Source organism: Poecilia reticulata, chromosome 23, assembly GCF_904066995.2.
Source record: "Poecilia reticulata chromosome 23, P_reticulata-male-v2, whole genome shotgun sequence".
Classification (NCBI taxonomy): domain Eukaryota; kingdom Metazoa; phylum Chordata; class Actinopteri; order Cyprinodontiformes; family Poeciliidae; genus Poecilia; species Poecilia reticulata.
Genome location: NC_088852.1, coordinates 18,706,854 through 18,731,495, shown reverse-complemented (window position 1 = coordinate 18,731,495; position 24,642 = coordinate 18,706,854). Strand labels below are relative to the sequence as shown.

Below are 24,642 nucleotides of genomic sequence, written 5' to 3'. Positions count from 1 at the left end.
ATGACCTTGGGACTTAACTCTAAGTCACTGAATTTAATCTAGCCGTTAACAAGTGCCGTTATTTTAGGGAAGGAGCTACCGTTAACAGGAGTGGTTGTAGGGGTTATGTCGCTGTGAGGGCTACTCAGCGGATTGCCCCTCAACTGTAAAAGGTCATAACTTCTGGATCGAAGGTAGTCAGAGCTAGACGTGTCCTTTCCGACCCCAGTTTAAACAGATAATTCTCCACAAACTATCGCTAGGGTAAGACCCGAGTTTCTGGGGGTTTTCCGGACCTGTTAGACAGAGAACTGGGCAGTAGTGAGTCCCAAGAGTTGTGAGGAGGGGGCGGGACTTACTATTGGGTAGTAACAGACATGGCGTCCCTGGGTGGGCCCCACCCTAATGAGTAGGAGGGCCTTACTTTAACCAAGTCAGTAAAAACAGACGAGAGGGTCTGAATAGCTCACTTGGGAGACCAGCTCTTAGGAAATAGAGTTGGGAGCGACTGATGAGGCTTATCAGTCGCGACCCTTGCAGTAACTGTACAGCGTGCAGGCGAGGGAAAAGCTTCCACTGAGGATGAACAATTGCATCTGGAAGGGAAGCCAGTAGCCAACCTAGCCTAGACCCATCCCTGCTCTAAGGTACCCTGAGAGGCTTTGGGGGATAGGCAACTCGGAGACAAAGACAATTATGGATGATGCTGCAACCAAGACGGCAGGGCTCCAGCCGACATCGGACATGGAACTGGAGACCAGCCCCTCCAGGACTGAGAGGGAAGAGGATCTTCGCCTCACCCGAACCATGCTACGGCAACTTCCAGTAAGGCTGCTGTTGTTGGGCGACGGGTACGACACCTGGACGATACCAAACCAGCAGATGCTCAGCCAGGCCCATCATACGGGAGACCCAGAGGGATCGCGGGTCCTGATGGAACTGACATTGAAACATCGACCGATCTACTACTGCACCCAGCTCAGGGAGATGCACAGACTGGCGATCGCCCCGTGCCCAGTGAACATCGTCAAAAAGACGGAAGTTAAAGAATGGCTAGAGTGGTTCGCCGACCTCCTGAAAGAGTGGCCTGACGGCCAACTACGGATGATGGACAGCCCGTCAAAGAAGTACGACGGCATAGTAAAGCTGGCGACGTTAGCTGCCGGCGTGGATGGGATCCTGGTGGACCATTTGGCCCGACAAACGTCCCGCTACACCGAGTGCGCGGAAGTCTTGGAGAAAATTGGATTATACAAGGAAAAGAGAAAAGAATACCAAGCACAGGACCTTATGGAATCGGAGGTGGCTGAAGTCCCGTCTCGGCGGGATAGCCGCAACCCGTCGCCCCAGCCGGTACGGCCCCTGATAGATCTAACGAAGGACGCCGACGAGGAACTCCAGGACATACACCCTGGGCCGTCAGACCCGGGGGTCCCTAGCGGATCGCCGGTCTGGGCACCGACCCAGGAGCAGTGGGATGAGGCGATAAAGGAATGGTCCTTCTGGAGTGAACCGAAAACCAAGCCCCTGCCTAAGGCCCACAGTACGGAGAGAAAGGCACCAGCTCCTCCGCCGCCGCCATCGGGAAACAGCTCGGATGACGAGGAAAGCGACAAGGACAAAAGAGGGACTAATAGCCCCAAGAAAAAGACTCAGAAATCAAACACCCGGAGGAGGCCCCGAGAACTGCCCCCGCTGCCAAAAAAAGCACTAAATATTAAAATGCAGACTGGGCTCAAGGTGTATCAACTCATCGGAGAGCCCTGGGGGATCGAAGGCGACGGGTTGATCGTATTCACGGATAAACAATACAAAGTCCACAACCGAAAGTTCAGGTCAGAACTTAAACTCCAGGCTGGGGACGATTACCAGAAGGATCTACACCGGCTGAGAGCTGCGGACAGTAGGATGACGGATAGGGAGGTAGTCACATTGAATGGCTACAACCTGACCTATGGGGAGATTATCCTGGTCCCTATTGACGCTTATAAAAAAGGAGATAACCTCGAAGACTACCGGAAGAAGATGTGGCACGGCTTGGAGCGGGGACTTATAACCGCCCACAACCGACGGATGAGAAGGGTTGTGGTGAGCGTGCAAGGACTAAGGTCACCGGATCTGCGGGGAGACACCGCTCAGTCGGTCGCGGAGAGAGGGGTGGTGTCCATAGTCACAACTAACAGCCACTTCTTCACTATTCGTGAGGTGGTGGTAGTAGTTGACCCCTACCTACACCAACTTCAGACAGAGCAGGGAGTGCGGAAAGCGGCAGAGACGGAGAAACAGTACCGCGCCGAACGCCAGCCGCCAGAAACCAACGACCATCCCCAGGGGATCCCGAGGAGCGACCCCCCGGACGATACTCCGGTTGGACCGGCTAAAGTCATCAAGGCGGCGAAAGTAAGACTGAGAACATATCCAGTCGAACCGGCAGACAGGGCAGCAGAATACATCCGGAAGCTCTCAATTGAACCAGAAGACGAAGGACAACAAAACTATGACATGGACCGGCCAAAGAAGGGACCGCCGACGAACGCGGAAAACGGAGTTACAAAACCAGCAAAGATTCAGCCGTTGAATGCCCCCGGGAGTACACCCCTGCGACAGACACAATACAGCGACATCAGCGACCCAGAGGAAGAGCAAGGGCCGCAGGAGGACGAAGACCGTGCGGAGGAGGGGGAGGAGAGCGAGCATGAGAGCGCTTTTTCCGACCCAAGACTCCCCATGGCTAACTACAAACCACTCCGAACGGGCCAACATCGAGGAACAAAGAATGAAGTGGAGGTGTATGACATCGAGAGAACCTCCGAAAGACTGGCGAGAGACGTAACCTGGGGCCCGGTCCAAGCCAAAGATGGGAGACGGGCGTATGTACCGGAGGTCGGCCAAACCGACTATCAGGTACCTCCAGAATGGTCCAGCCGCCTGGAAGACCGAGTTATGCTCGGTGTCGAGGCGACCGTGGGAGAGTGGGCCAATATTCTGATGGCGCCCTCCCGTTCCACGCTGGCGGCGTACAATTCCCTGACTTCCAACTTCAGGATGAACTACATTGGAATCATGCACGATGTAATGCTGAGGCGTCTAAAGAAAGCCGCCTTCAAACATTCCCGAGAGACTCAGCAAAGGCTGGACGAGGTGTCCGCCGACGAGGAAGATCCACCAGAAGCCTCAGCAGGGCCATCGCCACGGAGCCCTGCGGCTCCCGGGAGGGAGCCGACTCCACCGGCTGCCACTGGTGCCGGCCAAGACGCTTATGCTGAGCTCAAAAACCTCAGACTGGTGATCAGAAGAAAGAATGGGAACGAAAGCAATGAGGAATATTTGAAGGACGTCTGGCCAACCGTATTGTCCACCACCACCCATGAGGGGGCTAAGAAGCTATGGCTGACTAGTGTGACTGCGGATCCGATGGTTGGATCAGAATCCGCCCAGAGTAACTACGAGCGGTTGGTGCTGGAAGATGCGGATGACGAAGAATCTCAAGTGAAGAGAGCCAGGGGGCGGCTCGACAAAGGGAGTCGGTTGGAACCCCTCTGGCACACACTCAAGCACACCATCCCCCCGGCAAAGTATGTGAAAGTGCTGCGTGATGTGACGAGAGGCCGAAGGGGAGAAATAGTGTTTGTAAAGATGCCGATTAGAGGCACCACAATCGCCCAGATGGATGTGGCCGTGAAAGGATTCGACCTGGAGCAGCAGTACTACGAGGAAAAGAGGAAAAAGGAGGCGAGTCAGCCAGTGAAACCGGCCAACAAAACCAATGTAAGGCCACCATCCAACTCCCAAGGAAGACCATCACCCAGCTTCCAAGGAGGACCATCACCCAGCTTCCAAGGAGGACCATCACCCAGTTACCAGGGCAGGCCACCGCCCAACTTCCAGAACAGGACGTTTCAGCCAAGACCACAAGGACCGCAAGGGAGACCAAGCGGCCAGCCAGCACCCCCACGCCAGCCGAGAGGAGGCCCCTACCTCTCGGATGAGGAATACAGAAAATTAAGCCCTGAGCAGAAAACGGCTCTCCGTGCTGCCCGCGAGAGTGGGACCGGAGGGCCGCCACAGTAATGACGTCCAGGTCGCGGGTCACGTTGGAGAATGCCTACTGGGAGGGGGACGAGATCTACACGAAGGTGGAAGGAGTACCCTACCTAGTGGACACCGGAGCAGAGGTGTCGATGACCCGCAAAGACCTAAAAACAACAGGACACCTAAAAGTTCAATTTGCCAACGGAAAAATAGAGAAAATGCCGTATGGGACCTGGAAAGGAGTGGTATGGATCAAAGGTCCATACAACCTCCTCACCGTCAGAGACTTGGAAGAAATAAGTAAGAAAAAGTGTAATTATCGTGCTCTCGAACGACGGTTGACAAGTCTAAAAGCCAGACTGGTGAAAGTCGGCCCGACACAGACGGGACCAGAAGCGCAAGGCTGGTACAAACCAGTGGATATACCAGCAGTGACGGAGCAGAAAATCGAAGAGAGTGACTTCTCCCCGGCAGGGAAAGAGAAGTTGCTTAAGATCATCGCCTCGGCGGAGGTGGCCAGATTCAAGAACGACTGCGGGGATTTGGGCCAAAGGTTTGTGCACCAGATTGAAGGTGGGGTGCACCCCCCTGTTCGACAATACCCCCTGAATCCAGGAGCAGTCGAAGAAATGGACAAAATAGTGAAGGAGCTGAGTTCCCTGGGAATCATCAGAGAGGAACTCAACCCTATCACAAACAGCCCCATTCAGGCGGTGAAGAAACCCGAATCGGCAGGAGGGGGTTGGAGGCCAGTAATCAACTTTAAGGCTCTGAATCGGAGAACGGTGGCAAATAGAGCCAGCCTGATCAACCCGCAAGGCACCCTCAAGACGCTACGGGTCAAGAAATTCAAGTCCTGCATCGATCTGGCTAATGGATTTTTCTCTCTCCGCCTCGCGAGACAGTCCCAGGGTAAGACAGCATTTACCCACAAAGGCAAGAGCTATGTTTGGCAGAGATTACCCCAAGGCTATAAAAATTCACCGAACGTTTTTCAGTCAGCCGTGATGGAAGTACTGGGAGACGTGGGGGCAACTGTGTACATAGATGATGTTTTTATTGCCGATGACACCGAAGAAGAACACTTGGTGAGGTTACGGACTGTGATCGAGAACCTCACCAAGGCAGGCCTAAAACTGAACCTCAAGAAGTGCCAGTTCGGACAATTCCAAGTGAATTACTTGGGGTTCCAAGTCACGTCGGACTTGGGACTCTCGGATGGGTACAGGGACAAGTTGATGGACATTCAGCCCCCTCAGTCAGAGAATGATCTGCAGAAAATACTGGGACTATGCAACTATGTCAGGGACCACGTACCCAACTACCAGAAGTATGCCAGACCATTGTATAACTGCCTGAGGAAGAAAGTGGAGGACGAAGAAGCAGGGCAGAAACAATGGGTTTGGACAGCAGCAAATCAACAAGATCTGGAGGAATTAAGAAAAGCAATCCAAGCCGCCGTGAGACTGGAACCAAGGAGTTTGTCAGCGCGAATGGTGGCGGAAATCAGCTGTGAAAATGACGATGCTATGATCAAGGTCAGCAACGAGAACGGAGGCCTGGTTACTCTGTGGAGTTACACCCTGACTTCTGTCGAGAAAAAGTACCCGCAGGAAGAGAAAGAACTAGCGGTACTGGCTCGATACTGGAGTGTGCTAAAAGACCTGGCACAAGGGCAACCGATCAAAGTCATCACACAGAGCCAGGTCCACAAGTACCTACGCAAAGGCACCGTCGAAAGTACTAAAGCAACAAACACCCGATGGGGAAGATGGGAAGACATCTTGCTGGACCCAGAGCTTGAAATCGGGCCAGCACAGCCCCCAAACAAAAGACGACAGCAAGAGGCACCAGAGACATCGGGGCAGCCAGAATGGACACTCTACACCGATGGATCAAAGAAAGGGTCGGACCACGTGGCCTACTGGGGGTTCATCCTGAAACAAGACGGTACAGAGAGGTACAGACAGAAAGGGAAAGCCCCCGGCAGCGCCCAAGTCGGAGAAGTCACCGCAGTGTTGGAAGGATTACTGGAGTTGGCCAAAAGAAAAATCAAGAGCGCCAGGTTAGTGACGGACAGTTACTACTGTGCACAGGCCCTGAGAGAGGACCTAGCCATTTGGGAGGAAAATGGTTTTGAAACAGCTAAGGGCAAGCCGGTGGCCCATAGAGACTTATGGAAGAAGATTGCTGAACTAAAGATGCAACTGGAGCTCCAGGTGGAGCACCAGCGAGCCCACACGCATGAGGGAGCTCATTGGCGTGGAAATGATGAAGTGGACTGTTATGTCCAACAGAGAAAAATTGTCTTTGTCGGAGCCGAGAAGTGGGACACTACTCCCAGAGGACGGGAGGTCCCAGAAGAATACGTGGATGAGGTCGTGCGGAGCGTGCATGAAGCCCTTGGACATGCAGGCGTACGGCCTACCCGTAAGGAGCTGGATGAGCATGAGCTTTGGATCCCAGTGAAACAAGTCCAACGCGTGCTACGGGGCTGTGAAGTATGTGGACAATACAACGCAGGCCGCCGAGGGCAGCGGTTGGAAGGGTTGACCATCAAGAGCACGATTCCCTGGGGCTCAGTCTGCATGGATGTAGCAGGCCCCCTGGGAATAACGGGAAGAAAAGGTGAAAAGTACCTTTTAGTGCTGGTGGACTCAATGTCGGGATTTGTAACTGTAAAAGCAGCCAGGAAGGCTAATGGCAACAGTGTTGTCGGCATGCTGGAGCAAGTGTGCAGCGTCCTGGGAATCCCAAAGGAGCTACGTACGGACAATGGGACTCATTTCCGTAACGCGCAGGTTGACCAATGGTGCCAGAGGTTTGGCGTGATAAGAGTTTATTCACCCCCTTACACCCCTCAAGCCAACGGGGTGGTGGAGCGGACCATTGGATTAGTCAAAGGCTGGATAGCTAAGAATGCTAACGACAGCAGCTGGAGCACCGTGGCTGTGGAAATAGGGCGGGCCCTGAATGACAGGAACAGAGTCGACAGGCCCGCCCCATCCATGGAACTCAACCAACGACCGTTCACCACGAAGGAAACGGGGCGGGGCTCCAGCGATAAAAAGGAGAAGCTGACGCCCAAAGTGCCATTCAGAGTGGGACAACGGGTGTGGATTAAAGCAAGAGAACAACCTGTGAACGCCGCAGTGAAACCTAAGTTTGAAATAACAGACATCGTCAAGCAAGTACTGGACAGGAATACAGTACTGCTAGAGAAACGGGGGATCCAAGGAGTTGAGCAGCTCAAGCCAGTTCCTGACTAGAGAGAAATAGAAGCCGGTGAAATGGCCAGTGCATCATGTATCGCTCCACCCTATCTCGGACTGGCCACCGTGAAAGGGGTGGTTGTAATTAGGAGAACAACTTCAGGGATCTGGGCAGGACGAGCCCTGAAGAAATTGGATTGGGCCAAAAATGGAGTCCTGTCAAACGAACCTGAAATGCTGAAGTGGAGTAGCACCAAAGACCGTTGCCCAGTATGTCTAACAATCCTCCAGCTCCCCCTCACCTGGGAAGGACCAGGCCGCGACAAACCCTGGCGGCAGGAGTCAACGGCGGACGGGCTGCGAAGCCTCCCCGTCTCCCCGGTTTCGGTTATAAGCATTACGTTTTGCGGAAATTGCCGAATAGGATACCTGCCACGAACCCTGGTGATAAATCAATGGGGATGGCGAGAAGAAGAACCAAAAAGATGCCTCTGCCAGTGGGACGGAGAAAAACTGATCTACTGTGCGACCTGCGAGGAACAAATCCGCAGGGACGAGGTGACAGCAGCGGGACAGGCTGATGGCTGGCAGGTGAGAAGATACTACAGCTCCCTAAGATTCTTCCAACCTTGCGTGGGGGCCCAACCTACTTATGGGAGCCCTATACCCTCAGTATATTGGCCTCCGGGACCTTCAGCTCCCCCTAACACCCCAGAGGGACCCTCGGTCAGAGAGGACTGGATTTGGAGAAAGGCGGAAGGGCCGCATGACTTTCTTTGGGAATCTGTTCACGCTGCATGGCCCTATGATCCTGCGCGAGCAGGCCTGTCCTTCCCGCCAGTGAACACCTCATATTCCCCAGTCATTTTCCGAGTGCTGCGGCCTCAGACAGGCCCCAATTCTGTAGAAGAATTAAGTTGGCTCCCGGATGACACCTTAGCACAAGCAGTGAACGGAGGCTGGACGGGCCCCTGGGAACTGACTACCTGGGCACATCTGATTTTGGAAACCATCAATGACTGCACCATCCCGATAGTGGATTTGCCGGACGTGCCAAGAGAGGGTGAGATACGCACGTCGGATCTGTACTATTGCACCACTGAGCTGGATGGGTGGGGCAGCAACGCAGCAAGACCCAAGGAGAAGTCGACCCTGTTCCGTGTAACAGCAGAATACAACTTTCGGGACGGAGTCCTGCAGGTCCCAGGAGGCGTGGCTCATAGAGTGAAGACGCCCTCTGATCCTGACACTACCCGTTCGGTTCAACTGTCAGTGCAAATGCTCACCATCCCATATAAAGGAGTCTATTCAGTGGGAGCAACGATCACCGTGGTCTCGGACGACCAAGTCTACCCCACTGTGTCCTGTGCTGAGCCAGAGAAGCCAAGAAGAAGACTCGGAGGCGGCGCTTGGCGGTCGCTCTCCTCCACTTTTGCACGAAGGAAGAAAAATTAAAACTGATGGATACACCGGCAGAAGGGGGTCAGGTCGTCAAGTCTACAAATCAGCGGAAAGATAAATATCAAAATGGGAAGAAGTATTTTATAAGCAAATTATTTAAAGTGGGAACAGAAGTCTGGTCCGGACTCTCGGACAAAGGACCCTTTTTGAAGCTCCCGAATGGTTCCATCTTGTTGGACACACCTCGAGAGGACTTTACCGAGTCCTACCCGCTCTCGGAGGCCTATTTTCTTAACCACCTCGTCTATATTCGACCCACAAATCTACAAGAGGTAAAGGAAGTACGGGGGAGTGAGGAGGCAACGCCACGGCCGTGGCATGACTCATATTTCTTCCTCCCTGCGGAGTTCCCGATTTGGAAAGGAAAAATGTCTCCAGAGGCCATCGATCACACAGGGAGTACGCCGACCTACCAACGACGACTCCCGTGGATTTTTAATACAGTAAATCTGCCATTGGGAGGAAAAGAAATACAGGTGCGATGGGGACCCCATTATCTGGAACCACTGCAAGGTCTGTACTGCGAGATATCAGTGAATGGCGTGATCATTTGGACTACGTCACCAGGTATGGCCAGAACTGTGGTGAAAATGGAAGCAAACCCAGAAGATTTCATTTTCAATAATACCCGACTCCCACTAAAATTGGAGCTAGACCGAGTTTATCCCAACCCGCCACACCTGAAGATTTATACTCCACCACCATGGGGATACCGCACACGAATGACATTACGTGGGCAATCGTTGTGTACGTATGTTACAATGCCAGTCCCGCTAGGCTACAAGCATGAGGCCTGGCAGGATCAGGCACTAAGAGAGGGCACGATCCAAGGCCCATTTCCCCGGCCAGATAGTTGGAGAGTATTTCTGTGGAGGTGGGTGTGGAGGGGGTTGGAACCTAAGTTGCCCTACCCCTCTCCAATATATAACTCGCTGCTACAAGGACGAGCCACCAGACGTGCAGCTACAACCGCAAGACGTCAGCGACGCCCTAGAGCCTTAACAAAGATCGGTACCGCACATGGTACGACAGATCCCAGACTACCACTGACCTACGCTTTGAAGAACCCAAAATGGAAGACACCCGCTTAAGACGAGTGGGGACAAGAGCGAGTTTACTGGATGACCTTACGGATTCGGATACCACCACAGACGACGAACCAGACACCCCTGAACGACCCTTGCTACGGAAAACGACTACGAGAAAGAAAATACCACTTTGTATTAAAGCTTTGCTTACGCTTTTGGCTCTACTAGTTACTGCTACTATTCTCATCGCCATCCTGTACTTCATAGGAGTTGGGCCATGGCACCTTACGCATACAAAGGTTACCTATGGTCGCTCCAAGTACTTCACTTTCAATTGTTGGAATACCAGTACCACCTCTATTTTTGTGCCATGGGACAACGAGTCTTCTGTTCAGAACCAAAGTCAATTATTCAAGAAGGAAAACGGAAAGAAATATGTGGAAAGCAGAGCTTATAATCTAAATGACTCCATGATTGATGACCTCCTAAACCGTACCTGGGAGGTTTACAGCTACAGCTTCCTCAAAGATGGAGTAATTTGCTGGGTAAGGATCATGCATCAGAAAGAGCGACAGACGGCCCGATGCAACTGGATCCATCCAGACAACGGCGTGCCAGAATGGCATTGCAACAAAGCCTGCCGACCCCTAGCGCTGGCACCGTCCCAAGGATACTGGGACACCGAGGTGATTTATTCGGCCCCACACAGGTCCTCAGGCTGCAGGACTTGGCTCCCACGAAAGGAGTTTTGGGGAGATTATCACCTGAATTGTGATGAAGATGAAATTGACACCGAGACCCTGTATCAGAACCGAACTGCCAGTAACAGCACTCGGACACGACCGACGGGGCAACCCGCACAGCCCGTCTGGGAAAACATCACAGCCTTCCTGATTAGACAAGGATCCAGACGGTTCATGTATCAGGCCGACCAGCAAGAATGTTATAAGACTAAATTTGGTATCCTAAACGCATGCCTATGGAACAAATATGTTAGTTGCACTGGACAAAATCACGTAGTTTTGGCTCTAAAGGAAGATTGGTCGTTCTCGTGGACCCGAGCCAGAACCATGCAAACAGAAATAGAACCTTGGTTGAATGACTCGTTTCCCTGGACTGGTATAGCAAAAGATCAAGTATTCTTCATAGGAGATTTCCCGGAGGGGGCAGTTCGCTCCCCTGCCGGGCTGAAAGGACCGCACTTTGCGGACATGCGCACACAACCGCTTCCAACTCCAGATGACCTCCTAAATGCCCCTAAGGACCAGTTTGCACAAATTGATGAGTGTGTAGCCCGACGCATTTTTGATAGCCTTAACGACACGGAATGGGTAAAGACGATGTCCTCCCCGCGATGTGACCTTTGGCAAACCAGCAACACCTTCCACGCTGCATGGAAATATCACTGCCCGAGTCCTGACACCTTCAAAACAGCGAAACTCGTCCTCCGTGCCTGGTACGAGGACTACCATCGTGCCTGGGATTGGGAGTGGTGGGGACTCCAACAGGAAGAACTGCAGGCTTGGGTTCTGCCTTGCCTCAATGCGTCCCACAATTATTGGATTAAATACCAATACATCGCCACTGTCTACTCCAAAGATCGGATGATTTGGCCAGGTATTTTTTGGAGACCCGACAACTACGTCCTCCCAAGGCCCTGGCGCATGACTTGCAATGAAAACAAGACCCAATGTACCATTGGGCTGGCAAGAAAACCATGTCAGACAATCCCTGGTTGGGAAGATTACTGCAAGGAACATTATGCGGATGAATATGACACCCATGCATCCGAGGTGGTTTGGCGAAAGATTGCAGGGAAATGGCGAAGAGCGATAGTAAGGGCAAAAACCTGCACTGATGCGATTTTGGGATACCAGCTACAAAAGCGCAAGAAGATTGTGGATCTACCTGTCCCTGCCATCCCCGACACTCTCATAGCCATCGCAGAAGGCCATGCATTCCGGAAAGGTCTTTGCGACGGAGAAGTGGACCCTGGTTTTGACTGGGTAGGCCCTAACCTTCTCTATTCTAATCTCACCTGCAACAGTTCCAAGGAAGTGTGGCAGAAATGTGGAACGGGTGAGCAACAGCATGCATGTTACTGGTACGAGACTTTGGGCTCTACCCTGACTACTACCGTTATGGATGTAGTTGAGGAGGTTGGAAATGTGGTTGGTGGAGGCCTCAGTATTATCGAACATTGGTTGCTAAATGCTCTGAGCATGCTATGGCCATATTTGCTGGGCTTCCTGGGCGGAGCCATTGCCCTAATCCTGGGAGTGGTTGTCGTGAAGGAGTGGCTAAGAATGCTTTGTAATCGCGAGAGGAAGGACTACCGGCCCCTCCCCCCAGAGGAGGAGCCTGTTTCAGCATAAAAGCAGGCTGCCGGGAGCCAGCGAGCCAGTCGCCGATCTTCACCACTGCGATCAAGACTGGACCTAAACCAAGGGACAAGAAAGGACGACATGGAACCTAATTCTTCAACCAACTTCTCTCTTCCCTCTACACTTTTCGCACCCATCCAAGTGAGTACCACTGAGCAGCTCGGGTTCATCCTGGCCTGGGTTGTCTACTGCCACACCGGGTCCTGGTCCACCGGACAGCTCCTGAGGGTGCTAGTCTCGGTTCAAGGGCTCATCAAGATCATCCTCCGCCCAATCTTTTTGGGTCGATGGGATCTCGCACCTTCCCTCTTCGCCTGTTACCTCATGGGTAGGACCCGCATCAACTGGCGACGAGGCGCGGTGGCATGCCTTTGGCTTTCCATCGACACCGCGGCCTTCCTGATGGAATTGATCCTCGGGGGAACTCACGCTACCCGAGCGGCACCACTCAAGATCCTGGCCGCTATCGTCGAGGGCATTTTGGCCGTATCCATCCTCATTTACCTAGCCTACCAAGCCCTATCCATCAAAGGCAAGGGTAGGCTCCGCTGGCTTCGTAAGTGGGCTGCCCTGACCCTCTGGGCAATAGGATGGGGAGTTTTTGTGCTTTTGTATTGGTTAGGGAAGTCGTCCCCGCTGCCCATTGCTGTATGGCTCATGACCCACGGGGCCATATTTCACGACCCGACCCCGATGTCTACTCCCGGGTCCCCGGAATATGAAGATCCTCCCCCTATCATTAATTCCCCTTGGCTCGCGGCTCAACGAGGCACATCAGCGTAGAACCAGCCTTGATCCCTGCTCCTGCTTATGCGCATTTAGCTTCTTTTTATCCATTATAATTGTTGATTAATCGATACCCGCTAATCATGAAAATTACCTGAGTTGCTGTTTCTCCTAGGCTCCAACTTGCTGTGTGGGATGCGGAGCGTCCGTAGAATCCTTGGGATTCATGTGGGTAGCATCGTCTACCCGATGGTGTAACGCTTGCGTGCACCTTGATAACGTTACAGCGATCCTCTGCCTCAATGAGCAACGGGACCTGCCGTACGTCTCGGCCTCTGCATCTCGATCCCTGGAACAAGTGCATAAAGTCGTGTGGACCTCTGCGTTGAACCAAGACGACGATACTCTCCGCACATCGTACTTGGGGAACGACCGGATATTACCCATAGTCCAGAAGCTATGGGAGAACCAGATCACTCGTCAATGCCTACCCACTCTGCACCTTTTGGATGGCCGAGTGTTGGCGGTGGGTAACCCCCGTCCACCTGTTTGTCCGGCGTCTCCTGACCTGTACATCGACGTCGGGTGCCAAACCAGCATTGCAACTCACGTACAGAGTACTCAAACTGAGTCCCTCAGTTCATCTCAGCAAGCATGCCAGACCGACGATATACCTGTCCCATCACCCCAACACCAAAGTAGCAACGTCAGCTCCTCTGTCGCCTGCATCTGCCAGGCACAGTCTCCTTCGTTTGCTATTGACTTCGAGAACCTGCTGAAGGAACTCGAGGAAAGTTGCAGTTTTCCAGCGGCCCCGCCACAGGATTTGGCGGCCGAAGTGCTTTCTCCAACCTCACCACCTCAGTTGGAGCGCCAAGACCCCTTTGGGCCGTCTGAGTCTACTGTAGACGTGGGACTAGAGGCTGAGATCTGGTCTTCTCCACCTTCCCACCTAACGGAATACGAGATCGTGGACACTTGGACGCCTTCATCTTCTCCTGCGACCTGCTACGAGAGAGACATTTTGACTCTCCATGGTGGTGATGAATTGGACTTTTGGTAGTCGGAATTTAGATTTTCTGCGAAGCCCCGTCCGATCTCACGGAGGGGGTGTCGAGGAATCTGGTATGGGTATGTGAGATCTGTCCAGGTATACGCAGAAAAATGGAATAAAGGCCTGAGAAATAACAGTATACCGAATAATGATTAAATGATGATTATAAGTGATAAGTGATTATAAAGTGACAATACACAGGCCAATGAAGGAGTGTCTGTAATGTATGGTCAAAACATGTATTCTGTACTTCTGATTAAGTAAATGTTATAATAATGTATACTCTGTACTCCTAATCAGTTGATGTTCTGTACTTATAATCAAGTGAATGATAATAGTTTACATTAGGTTATACTTTTGAATCAACTAACAAATAACATGATTATATAAAATCAGTATGTATTATTAAAAACCATGGATACTGTGGTAGGGGAAAAGAATACTTCTCACTGAGCAAAAGGCGAGGGGTGAGTCATCAAATGGGGAAGGAAAGCAAGGGTGCGGCAGAATTGGAAACAGATGGTCGATGGAAAAGGGAACTGCCCCGATGAAGCGAGTAGGTAGGGATGAGTCATTGGAAACTTGAGAAAGAGCCCGGTGCTTTCCACCGGCAGCCCTGCCTTGCATGATCTCAGGCAGTGGCGCAAAAAGTGGGTATGCAACGCATGCAACGCATAGGGGCGCAGCACCAGAGGGGGCGTCAAAACCCCGTTTGGAGGGGGCGGCGCGCCGATGATGTTTTCCCATACACTTCAGTGCGCCCTTCACGTATCGTCGTCTCCGGAGGGGGGGGGGGGGGGGACGCCGATTTATGTTTTCGCATACACCTGAATAATGTGTAGTTGCGCCCCTGATCTCAGGCAATGACATAATGCGATGGGCGGGTTCCATGGAAACACAGTGCATAAATACCGATGTACGGGACAGAACGAGCGTTCTTCGTCGGCAGCGCAGAAGCGGAATCATCAGAGGGAGCTGACTACAGACCAGCAGAGGATTACACCGAGGGACCAAGGGAAACTTATTCCACGACTTCACGCTGCTTAGAAGGGACGAGTTCCACCAGCCAACACCCCTGGTTCCAGATCCGACCGAATCCTCTGCCTCTACCCAACTTTCTCAACTCCGGTGCGGCTGACTTGGAGAAGAGACGGAGGTCCTTCAAAGACATGGAGTCTGCATGTTCAATGGAAAGCGTGAGCCTTCTCTCCGCTTCTCTTCAGTAAAGAGGACTTTGCTCCGGCTGGACAAAGACTCTGACCAAGGACCCCAAAAGATTACAGCTGCCGAGACCAAAAGACCATCGGGTATGAGTTGACCAGCCTCTCCCAAAGCCTCGCTCAGTGAATTTAGTGAAACAGGTTAGGAATAAGAACAAGGAAAGGAGGTGATTGATCCTAGTTGATTTCATTATTTTGCTTCTTTTATAACTTTTGGAAATTAATCGGTTGTTATATGCCCCTGCCAAAGCTTGCTTAATAAAATTATAATTCTAAAATTCTAATGAGAATTGTGGACAGTGAGTTTAATTGTGTCAGTCTTAATTATTGATGGTTCTCCTAAATATAGTAAAACAACATACATGATGCTAGAGACAGGGTGGCTTTGTGTTTTCCTCTGGTGAGTGTTAAAATAATGACCTTGGGACTTAACTCTAAGTCACTGAATTTAATCTAGCCGTTAACAAGTGCCGTTATTTTAGGGAAGGAGCTACCGTTAACAGGAGTGGTTGTAGGGGTTATGTCGCTGTGAGGGCTACTCAGCGGATTGCCCCTCAACTGTAAAAGGTCATAACTTCTGGATCGAAGGTAGTCAGAGCTAGACGTGTCCTTTCCGACCCCAGTTTAAACAGATAATTCTCCACAAACTATCGCTAGGGTAAGACCCGAGTTTCTGGGGGTTTTCCGGACCTGTTAGACAGAGAACTGGGCAGTAGTGAGTCCCAAGAGTTGTGAGGAGGGGGCGGGACTTACTATTGGGTAGTAACAGACAATATATATATATATATATATATATATATATATATATATATATATATATATATATATATATATATATATGGAATTGTCTGATAATTAACTCTACAATGATGTAAAGTTACATATAAACGGAGTTGAAATCGATATAATTTATGAGACAACATTGCAACATCAACACAGCAGGAGCCCCAAGTGGAGAATCGGCAACACAGGAGGCAGGGAGGGGAAATGAGAAAAAAACAACATGAAAACATTTCAGGATCATGAAACACTCTCTAGCCTACTGAAGTGATTAACTATTTAACTTTGCCTCATCCTGGGACTTCTCCCTCCCACAGAATTCACAATAAGAGGAGTAATAAATGAATAAATTCCAGTAAAATCTGTCCTGGCACCATTCTAAATGAAAGCATCAAATGCAGCTCAGATATATCAGCTTCCAACCTGTTCATGTTATGTAACATTATTCCAGTGTTTTCTGCATGACTCAGAGCTGCTGTGAAGCAGCAATCAGGGCTTGATCTTTTATTGCTCCAAATCTCTCCCAGCGTAGTAAACATTCTTCCTGGTGATTTTATGTGAAGTGAGTCTCACAGCTGCTTCTGTGGCTGAGCAGAGAAATGAATGAGAAAAAACAAGTGTCAAATGTTCATTTTATTAGTGAAAATATTGTTTTGAACTACAAAAGGAAAAAAAAAGAAATCATACATATGTATACATTGTTAGTACAGAATCAGTTTCTTGTATTACCGGTGAAAACCTCTTTAGTAGAAAGTTCATCCTTAGCAATAACAAAGTGACTCAAATTCAAAATGGCCTTTCACGATACAGGTATGTGTGATTATGTTGATATATTTTACTGTCCCAACATGACAAATTTGTTCAAACAAAACTGTTTTGTGTCAGAGAGGTAGTGAAACCATCTGAAGGTTTGGAGATTGCAGTTAGCTTTGTGCACAGAGCTAACTGCTGCTCCAATGTGATGCTGCAGTTTGTGTTCCCTCCCAGGACCTGGGGACGATGGTGGAGCATCTGGCCCGGTTCCTCGGTGTTTCTTGTGATAAAACTCAGCTGGAAGTTCTGGTGGAAAACTGCAACCAACTGATTGAGCAATGCTGCAAATCTGAGGCGCTGTCTATCTCTAGCTGTGAGTGAGCATGCAACAGACGGCCTCTTAAAGTTCTCAACTTGTTTTTTACCATTACTTAGATTTGTTTTAAGAGCCTGTGTGGAACCGTTAAGTTATCAAATCCTCTAATTACTTATTTTAAGATTTCCCTGTTTCTTTTTAAATTTCTGCCTGGTTCACTGTAATTTCACCAGGTCTGAATGTGCAGTTTACCACTTTGTTAAAGTCACTGCAGGTGACTGGTTTACCAGATGAATATCTGGTAAACCAGCTGTATCTTTATCCCCACTGATTATTTATTACATTTTTAGCTAAATTTCCAGCAGACAAGTTTTTGTCAAAGAGCACTAAAAACAAGGTAACAAATAAGTCTCACTAGAAAGCCTTAGTCAACTTTTAAAATCCCAAAACAGAATAGTAATTCTAAAATACCTTTGGTCATCTTAGTAGCTTGGCTTTATGAAAGCGGATTCAAAAATAAAGAATTGTTCATTGTTCCCAAAACTGAGAACTTGAGTTTGATGGAAGAAATCTACATGGACCACTGAGGGAGATGAGAATCAAACAGAACTACATAGGGAGGCAATGACCTGACTTGTCTTCAGAAGTCATCGTTTTACCTAATGCACCTAATTATCTGATACAGCTGTTCTGTTTGTGGCCTCAGAGGTTCTGTAGAGAACATTAGTGAACAAACAGCATCATGAAGGAGTGGAGCCGACAGGTCATCCAATCTGACTGAGCTCAGACTGTTTAGCAAAAAAAAAGGGCAACAAAATTCAAAGCTATTAGAGAATTACCTTAAGAAGGGATACAATTCAAACATTTTAAAAACCATTTATCATGTTATTTCCTCTTTACCAATTAAAAACATTATGATTGCAAAGTACAGGTATGAAAAGTATTAAAAGGGGAGGAGGGAGAGGAATAAGTTTACAAGTGAATGTGTGGAATTTCATCTAGAAATGTCAGTGATTTTCCATTTTTCTTGGGAGCTCCTGTCATTATATTGATCCCAACAGTTAAACCTACAACATTATGTTCACCCAAAGTTTACAAAAACTCCCTGAATCCCATCATGCAGTCCAGAGTAAATATATATTCCCAATCAGCTCATCCATCGGTGGATGTTCATTTACAAACCCAAACAAAAAAAACTATTATTGGAAATTTTATCTCTTAGGTAAATCCAGACAAATGCGTTTGCATTAGCAAATGATGAATTGTAATTTATACCTCTTTATAACTCTTCAATTCATTCACAAATGAATGAATTCAAGACAGGCTTTAATTCTTTCATTTGGTTATGTGAAATATTTTTCTCTTCAGCACCATTTCCATGAAAGCTTTTTTTAATTTCATTTTGTCCTCATGGAGTTTTTTCAACACTAACACAAGCTGTCCAACTTTATCGAATCTTCACATTTTTTGCTTCTTTTTTCTTCACTGTGGATGTTAGCGTAGTTATTTTTATACAGTGTGTTCATCCCTGACAGTCCATCAGGGTTGAGTAGACTTTCACCAAATCAAAAGTGCTAAAATAGATTTATGAATACAGGGTCTTCAGACTAGTGATACATAGGTTCCATCAGACTTCGGTTTAAGTCAGCCGTGTTGGTATTCAGTTACCTTCTCCATAAGACCTGAACCAAATGAGCTGTTTGTTACCAGGCTTAATCAGACTTGGTGCTGTTGAGGGAATTCAGCCATCTTGGTTCCAGTGTGTTGGAGGAGGACAGTGGGTCTGGAGGACAGGAGGACCTCCTGGTTTCAAGCCAGCTCACTGAATTCCTGAAATTGCTCTCCAACTCCCTTTGAGAGGCTGTTCCACCCTCTTGTGGACATGTTTGACTTGCACCATGTAGTCCATTTTGAACCACCTACCCAGTCTGTTTTTGTTTAAGCCATTTGTCCTTGTACACATTTTTCTTTTTCAAATTTTGAGTTGCCATTCATTTTACTTCTCCTTTTTCTGTTTTCCTATTGTTTTCTTATCTTTTCATTCAGTGAGTTGAAATCTGGTGTCTGACCTGTTGTTCTGATCTGTGTCAAATCACGTCGCATCAGGTAAGCTGAGCTATTCCACGGGATGGCTGCGCTCACCCTGCAGCTAGATCAGTGTAACTAAACTGTGATCACACACAACCCAGTGAATCTGGTTCTAACATTCTCTCCTCTCTCTGCAGGTCGTGTAGGTGTGTGGAGGGACGTCTTCACTGTGTCCATGAATGAGACATTTGATGCTTATTACAGACAGAAGATGGCCAAATCTGACCTAAGCTTTGACTTCTACCTGTGAGGACAGCTGTACCTCTCTCACCAAAGACTCTCACTCCCCTAATACCCAAAGACTCTCACTCCCCTAATACCACTGAAGTGATCACTCAAGTGATCATATCTTGAAGAAATTCATGCTTCTGCATCTCCATCAGCTCAATCAATCTGAAGTTTAACTGTCTGAGAGTAGATTGACCTTCTAAAAAGGTTCCACAGAAATCACACTTGGAACCAAACAGAAATCACTGTGTAACTTCTAAAATATCAATGATCAGTAGGCCTGTCACAATAACAAATTTTGCTGAGCAATTAATTGTGTAAAAAAATAATTGCGATTAAACGATAATATTGTTTTAAGACCTTTTGACACTGATTTAATGGAAATAATGTAATAATGCATGTGATTTCCTGCCATAGATAGATACACTTTATTTTCAAAAGAGCACATAACACTGGAACTGATAAACTAAATAAACAAAACAACCAAAAACAAAAATAAAATGGGATTCTCAGTCTCCATTAACAAAAAACATACTTGAATAAAAACTAAACAACCTAAAGTCGAAGTGAAAATAAATACTGCATTCAACCAAAAGAGTGCAGATTATGAAGTCTGTATACTATACTGCACTTCAGTAATCCCTAGATTTAAATGGAGAAGATGGGCACATCCTAACGCAGTAGTTCACACTACACGATTTTTTTTGCCCCTATTTTCCCCTTACGACAATCTTAGAGCGTTGACCATCTAAGATTGTCGCTGGTGATTTCGTAACCGATAATCCTGTAGTGTGATTTAGATCGTCGTGGCCGCTCCGATCTAAATCAGGGGTTTTCCCCGACTGGGAGCGTTAAAGCTGAATGGTAGCCAATCAGAAAGCGCCGAGGAGAATCCGCGTCAGTCCAAATATCCACAGGGGAAATTGCGGAGGGGAATCCCAAACAGCTGACACGGCGCAACCCGAAGTCCAGCGGACATTGGAGATGATATGTGGAAACAATATTAATATTTACAGTATTTAACATTTCGTGCAAAGAATATAGAAATGACAAGGGAAGGAGTTGGAGCCAAATTGCGACCGCAGTTGAGAAACCCGGTAAGTTTTCAGCTGTTCTTTGTTAGCGTGACATAAATAGGTTATAATAATTTTCATTCAGTCAGGACTTTACCCTGACTCTATAGCCACATGCATTGCAAGTAGATTCTAGTAAAGCATTGATTAATGCCTGATTTTAAAATTAGTTAACTTTACTTGTAGCCATTATTTTGGCTATAGGTCCAAAATAATGGCTGTGTGGCACACAGCATGATCGAACCTGATCGAACTGTTATACCTAGGATTTCTGTTGGCTAATGTGTTGGTCTCTCAGGTTTTGAAAATGGGCCGACAGTCGGCCGACAACTCTTGCAGTGTGCCCTAGACATTTTAAGGAAATGAGGAAGGGAGGGTCAGTGGAGAGCACCGGAGCTGAGCCTTTTTTCATTCAGTGTCATCAACAGAAAGAAAAAAAAAGGCAGGAAGAGACGATAAAGCCGATAATTAAAACGAGGTAGATAGGTTTAATTTATAGTGCGATTAATTGATTTATCGGTTATCGTGACAGGTCTAATGATCAGTTCCAAAATTCACTATATTTGTTGAGGCTGCTATGTGCATTTGGTTTACTGTGGAAACAAGCAGGTTCTGCAAACCACAGAAAGCAAGAAGTATTTAGATCATGCAGTATTTACATCCACTTTCTTTCCACTTGGAAGCAGACAGTTTCTAACTTCCAGCTGGACTGTACCCTTGTTCCAGAGACTGTGTGGTTTCTTAAGACAAATCACATCCGGTTCAACATCCACAAAAATGGTGTCAAGTCTGCAATATTTCTAATGCTATTGCTTCTTTAATGTACACGCATGAATGTGTTGTTGTACTGTTACATTCACCAGATGTGACAACATTCACTGACACATCAGGATTTTGACAGTTGTGAGCTTTCTTCTGAGAGTTGACTCTGTCTCCATTCCAATTCTCCTATCTTTATCTTTATCTCCTATCTTTATTTCCACGGCTTAGAGTCTAGCACATTACAACAACTCAGTATATATTTAACAGAAATGAAGGACATTTGTTGGGTTTATTGTTTATTTTGAAACAATGTTTCTTGGCAATAGATCTTAAACCACTGAAAAGCCTTCGTCATTTCTCTTGTGCAGCAGAGCTGAGACTTTGGATGGCTGAACAGGTGATCTGTCAATATTTGGTGTCATTTATTGAATTGACTGACTGTTTAAGAGAAAATATTTTGGTTATCTAACAATTTATCAAACAAGGGCCTGCTGCTCAAACTACAAACAACTGTCTGAGAGTTGTTTGTACTGTTGGAATGGAGAGCCACTCCAACATGATTTATTGCCAAGAAGCTTTTTAGCAGCAAAGACCAACCGACAAACAATTCTTTATTGTTTTGTCTTAAGTTGAGACTGAGATGACTGTGGGTGGGGGTGTTTTTATAGAAATTCTCATGAGCAACCACTTTCCCATTATAAACTCCTTTTGACCACCCCACTGCTGTATACTTTTGTTGGCACTGGGAAGATCTGTGAAGTAAATACAAACATCGGAAGCACCACCTTCTGGATTCTTGATGCTGTGACAGAAAGCAAGGCTTTACGAACCTCTTCACATTTGTCATGTTGCAACCACAAGCTACAATTATCTTAACTGACTTATTAAACCAGGTGTTTTGTGAAGGCCTCTGAGGTTTGCTACAGAGCATTAGTGAACAAAACAGTATCAGTTAGACCAAGGACCACTGCAGACAGGTCAGAAGTTTAAAGTAGGGTTACATTTTAATACATTGTGCATCTCTATTCAGTCCATCATTTGAACATGGAAAGGATGAACACACACCAATAATTGGCCATTCACCTAAACCAAAGAAATAGCCAAGAGATCCATGATAATTTTGGAAGAGCAGGAGAGACCAACAGCTCTAGTGGTGAGAATCAGTACAGCTGTCACACCTGAGCTCCCAAGAATGGCCTTTACAGAATAATGTCCAGAAAAAGCTGCTGGTGAAAGAATGGCATAAGAAGTCCTGCTTGTAGTTTTCAACAAGCCATGAAGGGAACACAACAAACATTCAGAATAAGATCCTCAGTTCATGGATCGGAATGGGATCAGTCAGCTGACACGGCACATCACCATGAGCTGTTGCATTGTTGCCACTCAAACCTTGGATGAAGGCTCATCTCCCAGCAGGTCAACATTCTGTCAAGAAGTTTGGTGAGTGGTGGTGAGAACAAACGCGGTAGACCCAAGAGATGAAGATGAATGGTGGTTTAATGGTGAAATACAGCTCAATACAGTCCAAATAACAGGCAGCACAGTGAGCGGAGACTAATGCTAACTAGTGTTAGCAGTTGCTACTAGTTACTACTAGTGCCAGTTGCTACTAGTGTAGCAACTGGCAAAGACTGAACACAAGAGCTGCAGTAAACACAGGACTATATAGTTCTACTGTGACGACAAAAGAGTACGTTTCCAAGGTTCAAGACAAACCTCCAAGGTTCAACAACGTTAGACAAGGACTTAGACACAACGAGGATCCATCAAAGACACAGAGACACAGGTGACATTAAAGACACAGGGGGTAATCAGGGAACAAGACACACCTGGGAACAATCAAGACAGGACGGCACAGAGACTCACCGAAACAGAACCAAAAATAAACACAGAAACTCAAATCACTACACATACAGCCAGAGCTACAATAAAATGGTTTCGATGAAAGCAGATTTTGGTATTACAATGGGTCAGTCAAAGACAAGATCTAAATCTAATTGGGAATCTGTGGCAAGACTTGAACATTTATCTTCACAGATGCTTCCCATTCAATCTGATTCAGTTTGTATTGATTTGCTAAGAGGAATGAGACGTACCCCTACAGGTGTGCAGCTGGAACTGCAGCCAATAGGTTCTTCTTAAGGCAGTTGCAAGCAAACTTTACAGGTTTATTTTTTCTTTTCTGTAAAACTACCATGTTTGTTGCCATGTTGTTGTACTTCCACATTATCATTATACCATAATTGTATTGGTCAAGCACATCATATCACCCCAAAATACATTGAAGTTCATGATTGGTTCCTAAATGTGAGGGTTATCAATTGTGTTGGAAGACAATGCATGTGCATGTCTAAGTGAAATGTGAAGATGTCTTTTCCACATATTTCACTTCTTTCCATCTTTCTCCCACCAGCACCTCACAGGAAGCAGGATGTCAGAAAATCCATCTGCACAAATATTCTACTGTTCTCTAAACATGCTGGTTGTGTGACTGTGTAAATGAGTAATTCTAGTTTAAGTTTGTACGTTTTCTTGTTTTAACTTTTATAAAACCATCATTCACTGACTGAGTATGTACTCAAGTTCATTTAAGTGTGAAAAGGATTAAGACTAAACTTATTTTCTTCAAGCAACAAAAAAGCACACAAATACTCAGAATATTATATTTTGCAGAACTAATAAAGGAACTGATTTCTGTTAATATTTTGGTCCACAAACTGTTATAGATCGTCTGTTTAATTTTGCTGTTGTTTCCCTTTGTTTAAATCCACATTGAACATGTTCACTCGTTTTACAAAATATTTTACTTACTTGCACACATAATCAATTAATTCAATTACTTACTTAATTGAATTGTAACAAAATTCTGTAAAATGTTTTCATGTGTTTTTTTTAGCATGGCAAAGCAGCAGAAAACCTGAGCGTAGATCTTCTGGGTCTTGGTATAGCATGGTGAACCTCAGCAGGACGAGCTCAGCTTAATAGCCAGGATTCAGGTCAGCAGACCAACTCCTGCATTTATAGATCTAGGGAACAACCCAAACTTAGTAATCGTATCTTCTTGTTTTGCAAAGATGCTTTTATTATTATTATTATTATTATTATTGATTATTTATGGTAATTAGCAGAGCTCTTTTGCTCTTTCAGATGGATGCAGTCAGAGATTTAGGGAAGACAAGTTGCTTTGTAAGGCACTGAGGCTCCACCAAGAACTTACCAACATATTTTTTATAAAGTTATATGTTGATTGTCTGTTGCTTAAATAAACTGATAAGCTATGAGACTGTAACTTTTGAAAGGAGAAATAAAACCCACCTGTTCAAACATTTTGTGTGGCCAAGCACTGCTAAATGTTAGCGAAGTGAAGACTTTGGAACTAGAAAAGTTGCTGTTAAATAATCAGATTGAGCATTTTATTCAGCTGAAATTCAATTTATTTGTCGAAGCAGTCATTGTTCCCATCTTTTGTCGCTAGAGTCTGAAAACAGGCCTTTCCAACATGATTATAATCATGTCAGTCCAAATATCCAGTCACCATGAACATGC

General features: G+C 47.1%; 1 protein-coding gene across 5 annotated transcripts in view; it reads left to right on the top strand.

Moving 5' to 3' along the window:
* The window catches only part of sult4a1 (sulfotransferase family 4A, member 1), an 80,638-nt gene extending 56,216 nt beyond the window's left edge, over positions 1-24,422 (top strand). For 2 of the 5 annotated variants that reach the window (XM_017302928.2, XM_017302927.2), the window contains 2 exons: positions 16,864-17,002; positions 19,171-24,422. In XM_017302928.2, the coding sequence (XP_017158417.2) occupies positions 16,864-17,002; positions 19,171-19,283 (252 nt within the window). In that variant the 3' untranslated portion in view covers positions 19,284-24,422. Of the gene's footprint in view, positions 1-16,846; positions 17,003-18,991; positions 19,052-19,170 lie in introns of all 5 variants that reach the window. The other 3 variants (XR_014086043.1, XR_001776228.2, XM_081603924.1) reach the window with 3 other exon arrangements.
* The last annotated feature ends 220 nt before the right edge of the window (positions 24,423-24,642 follow it).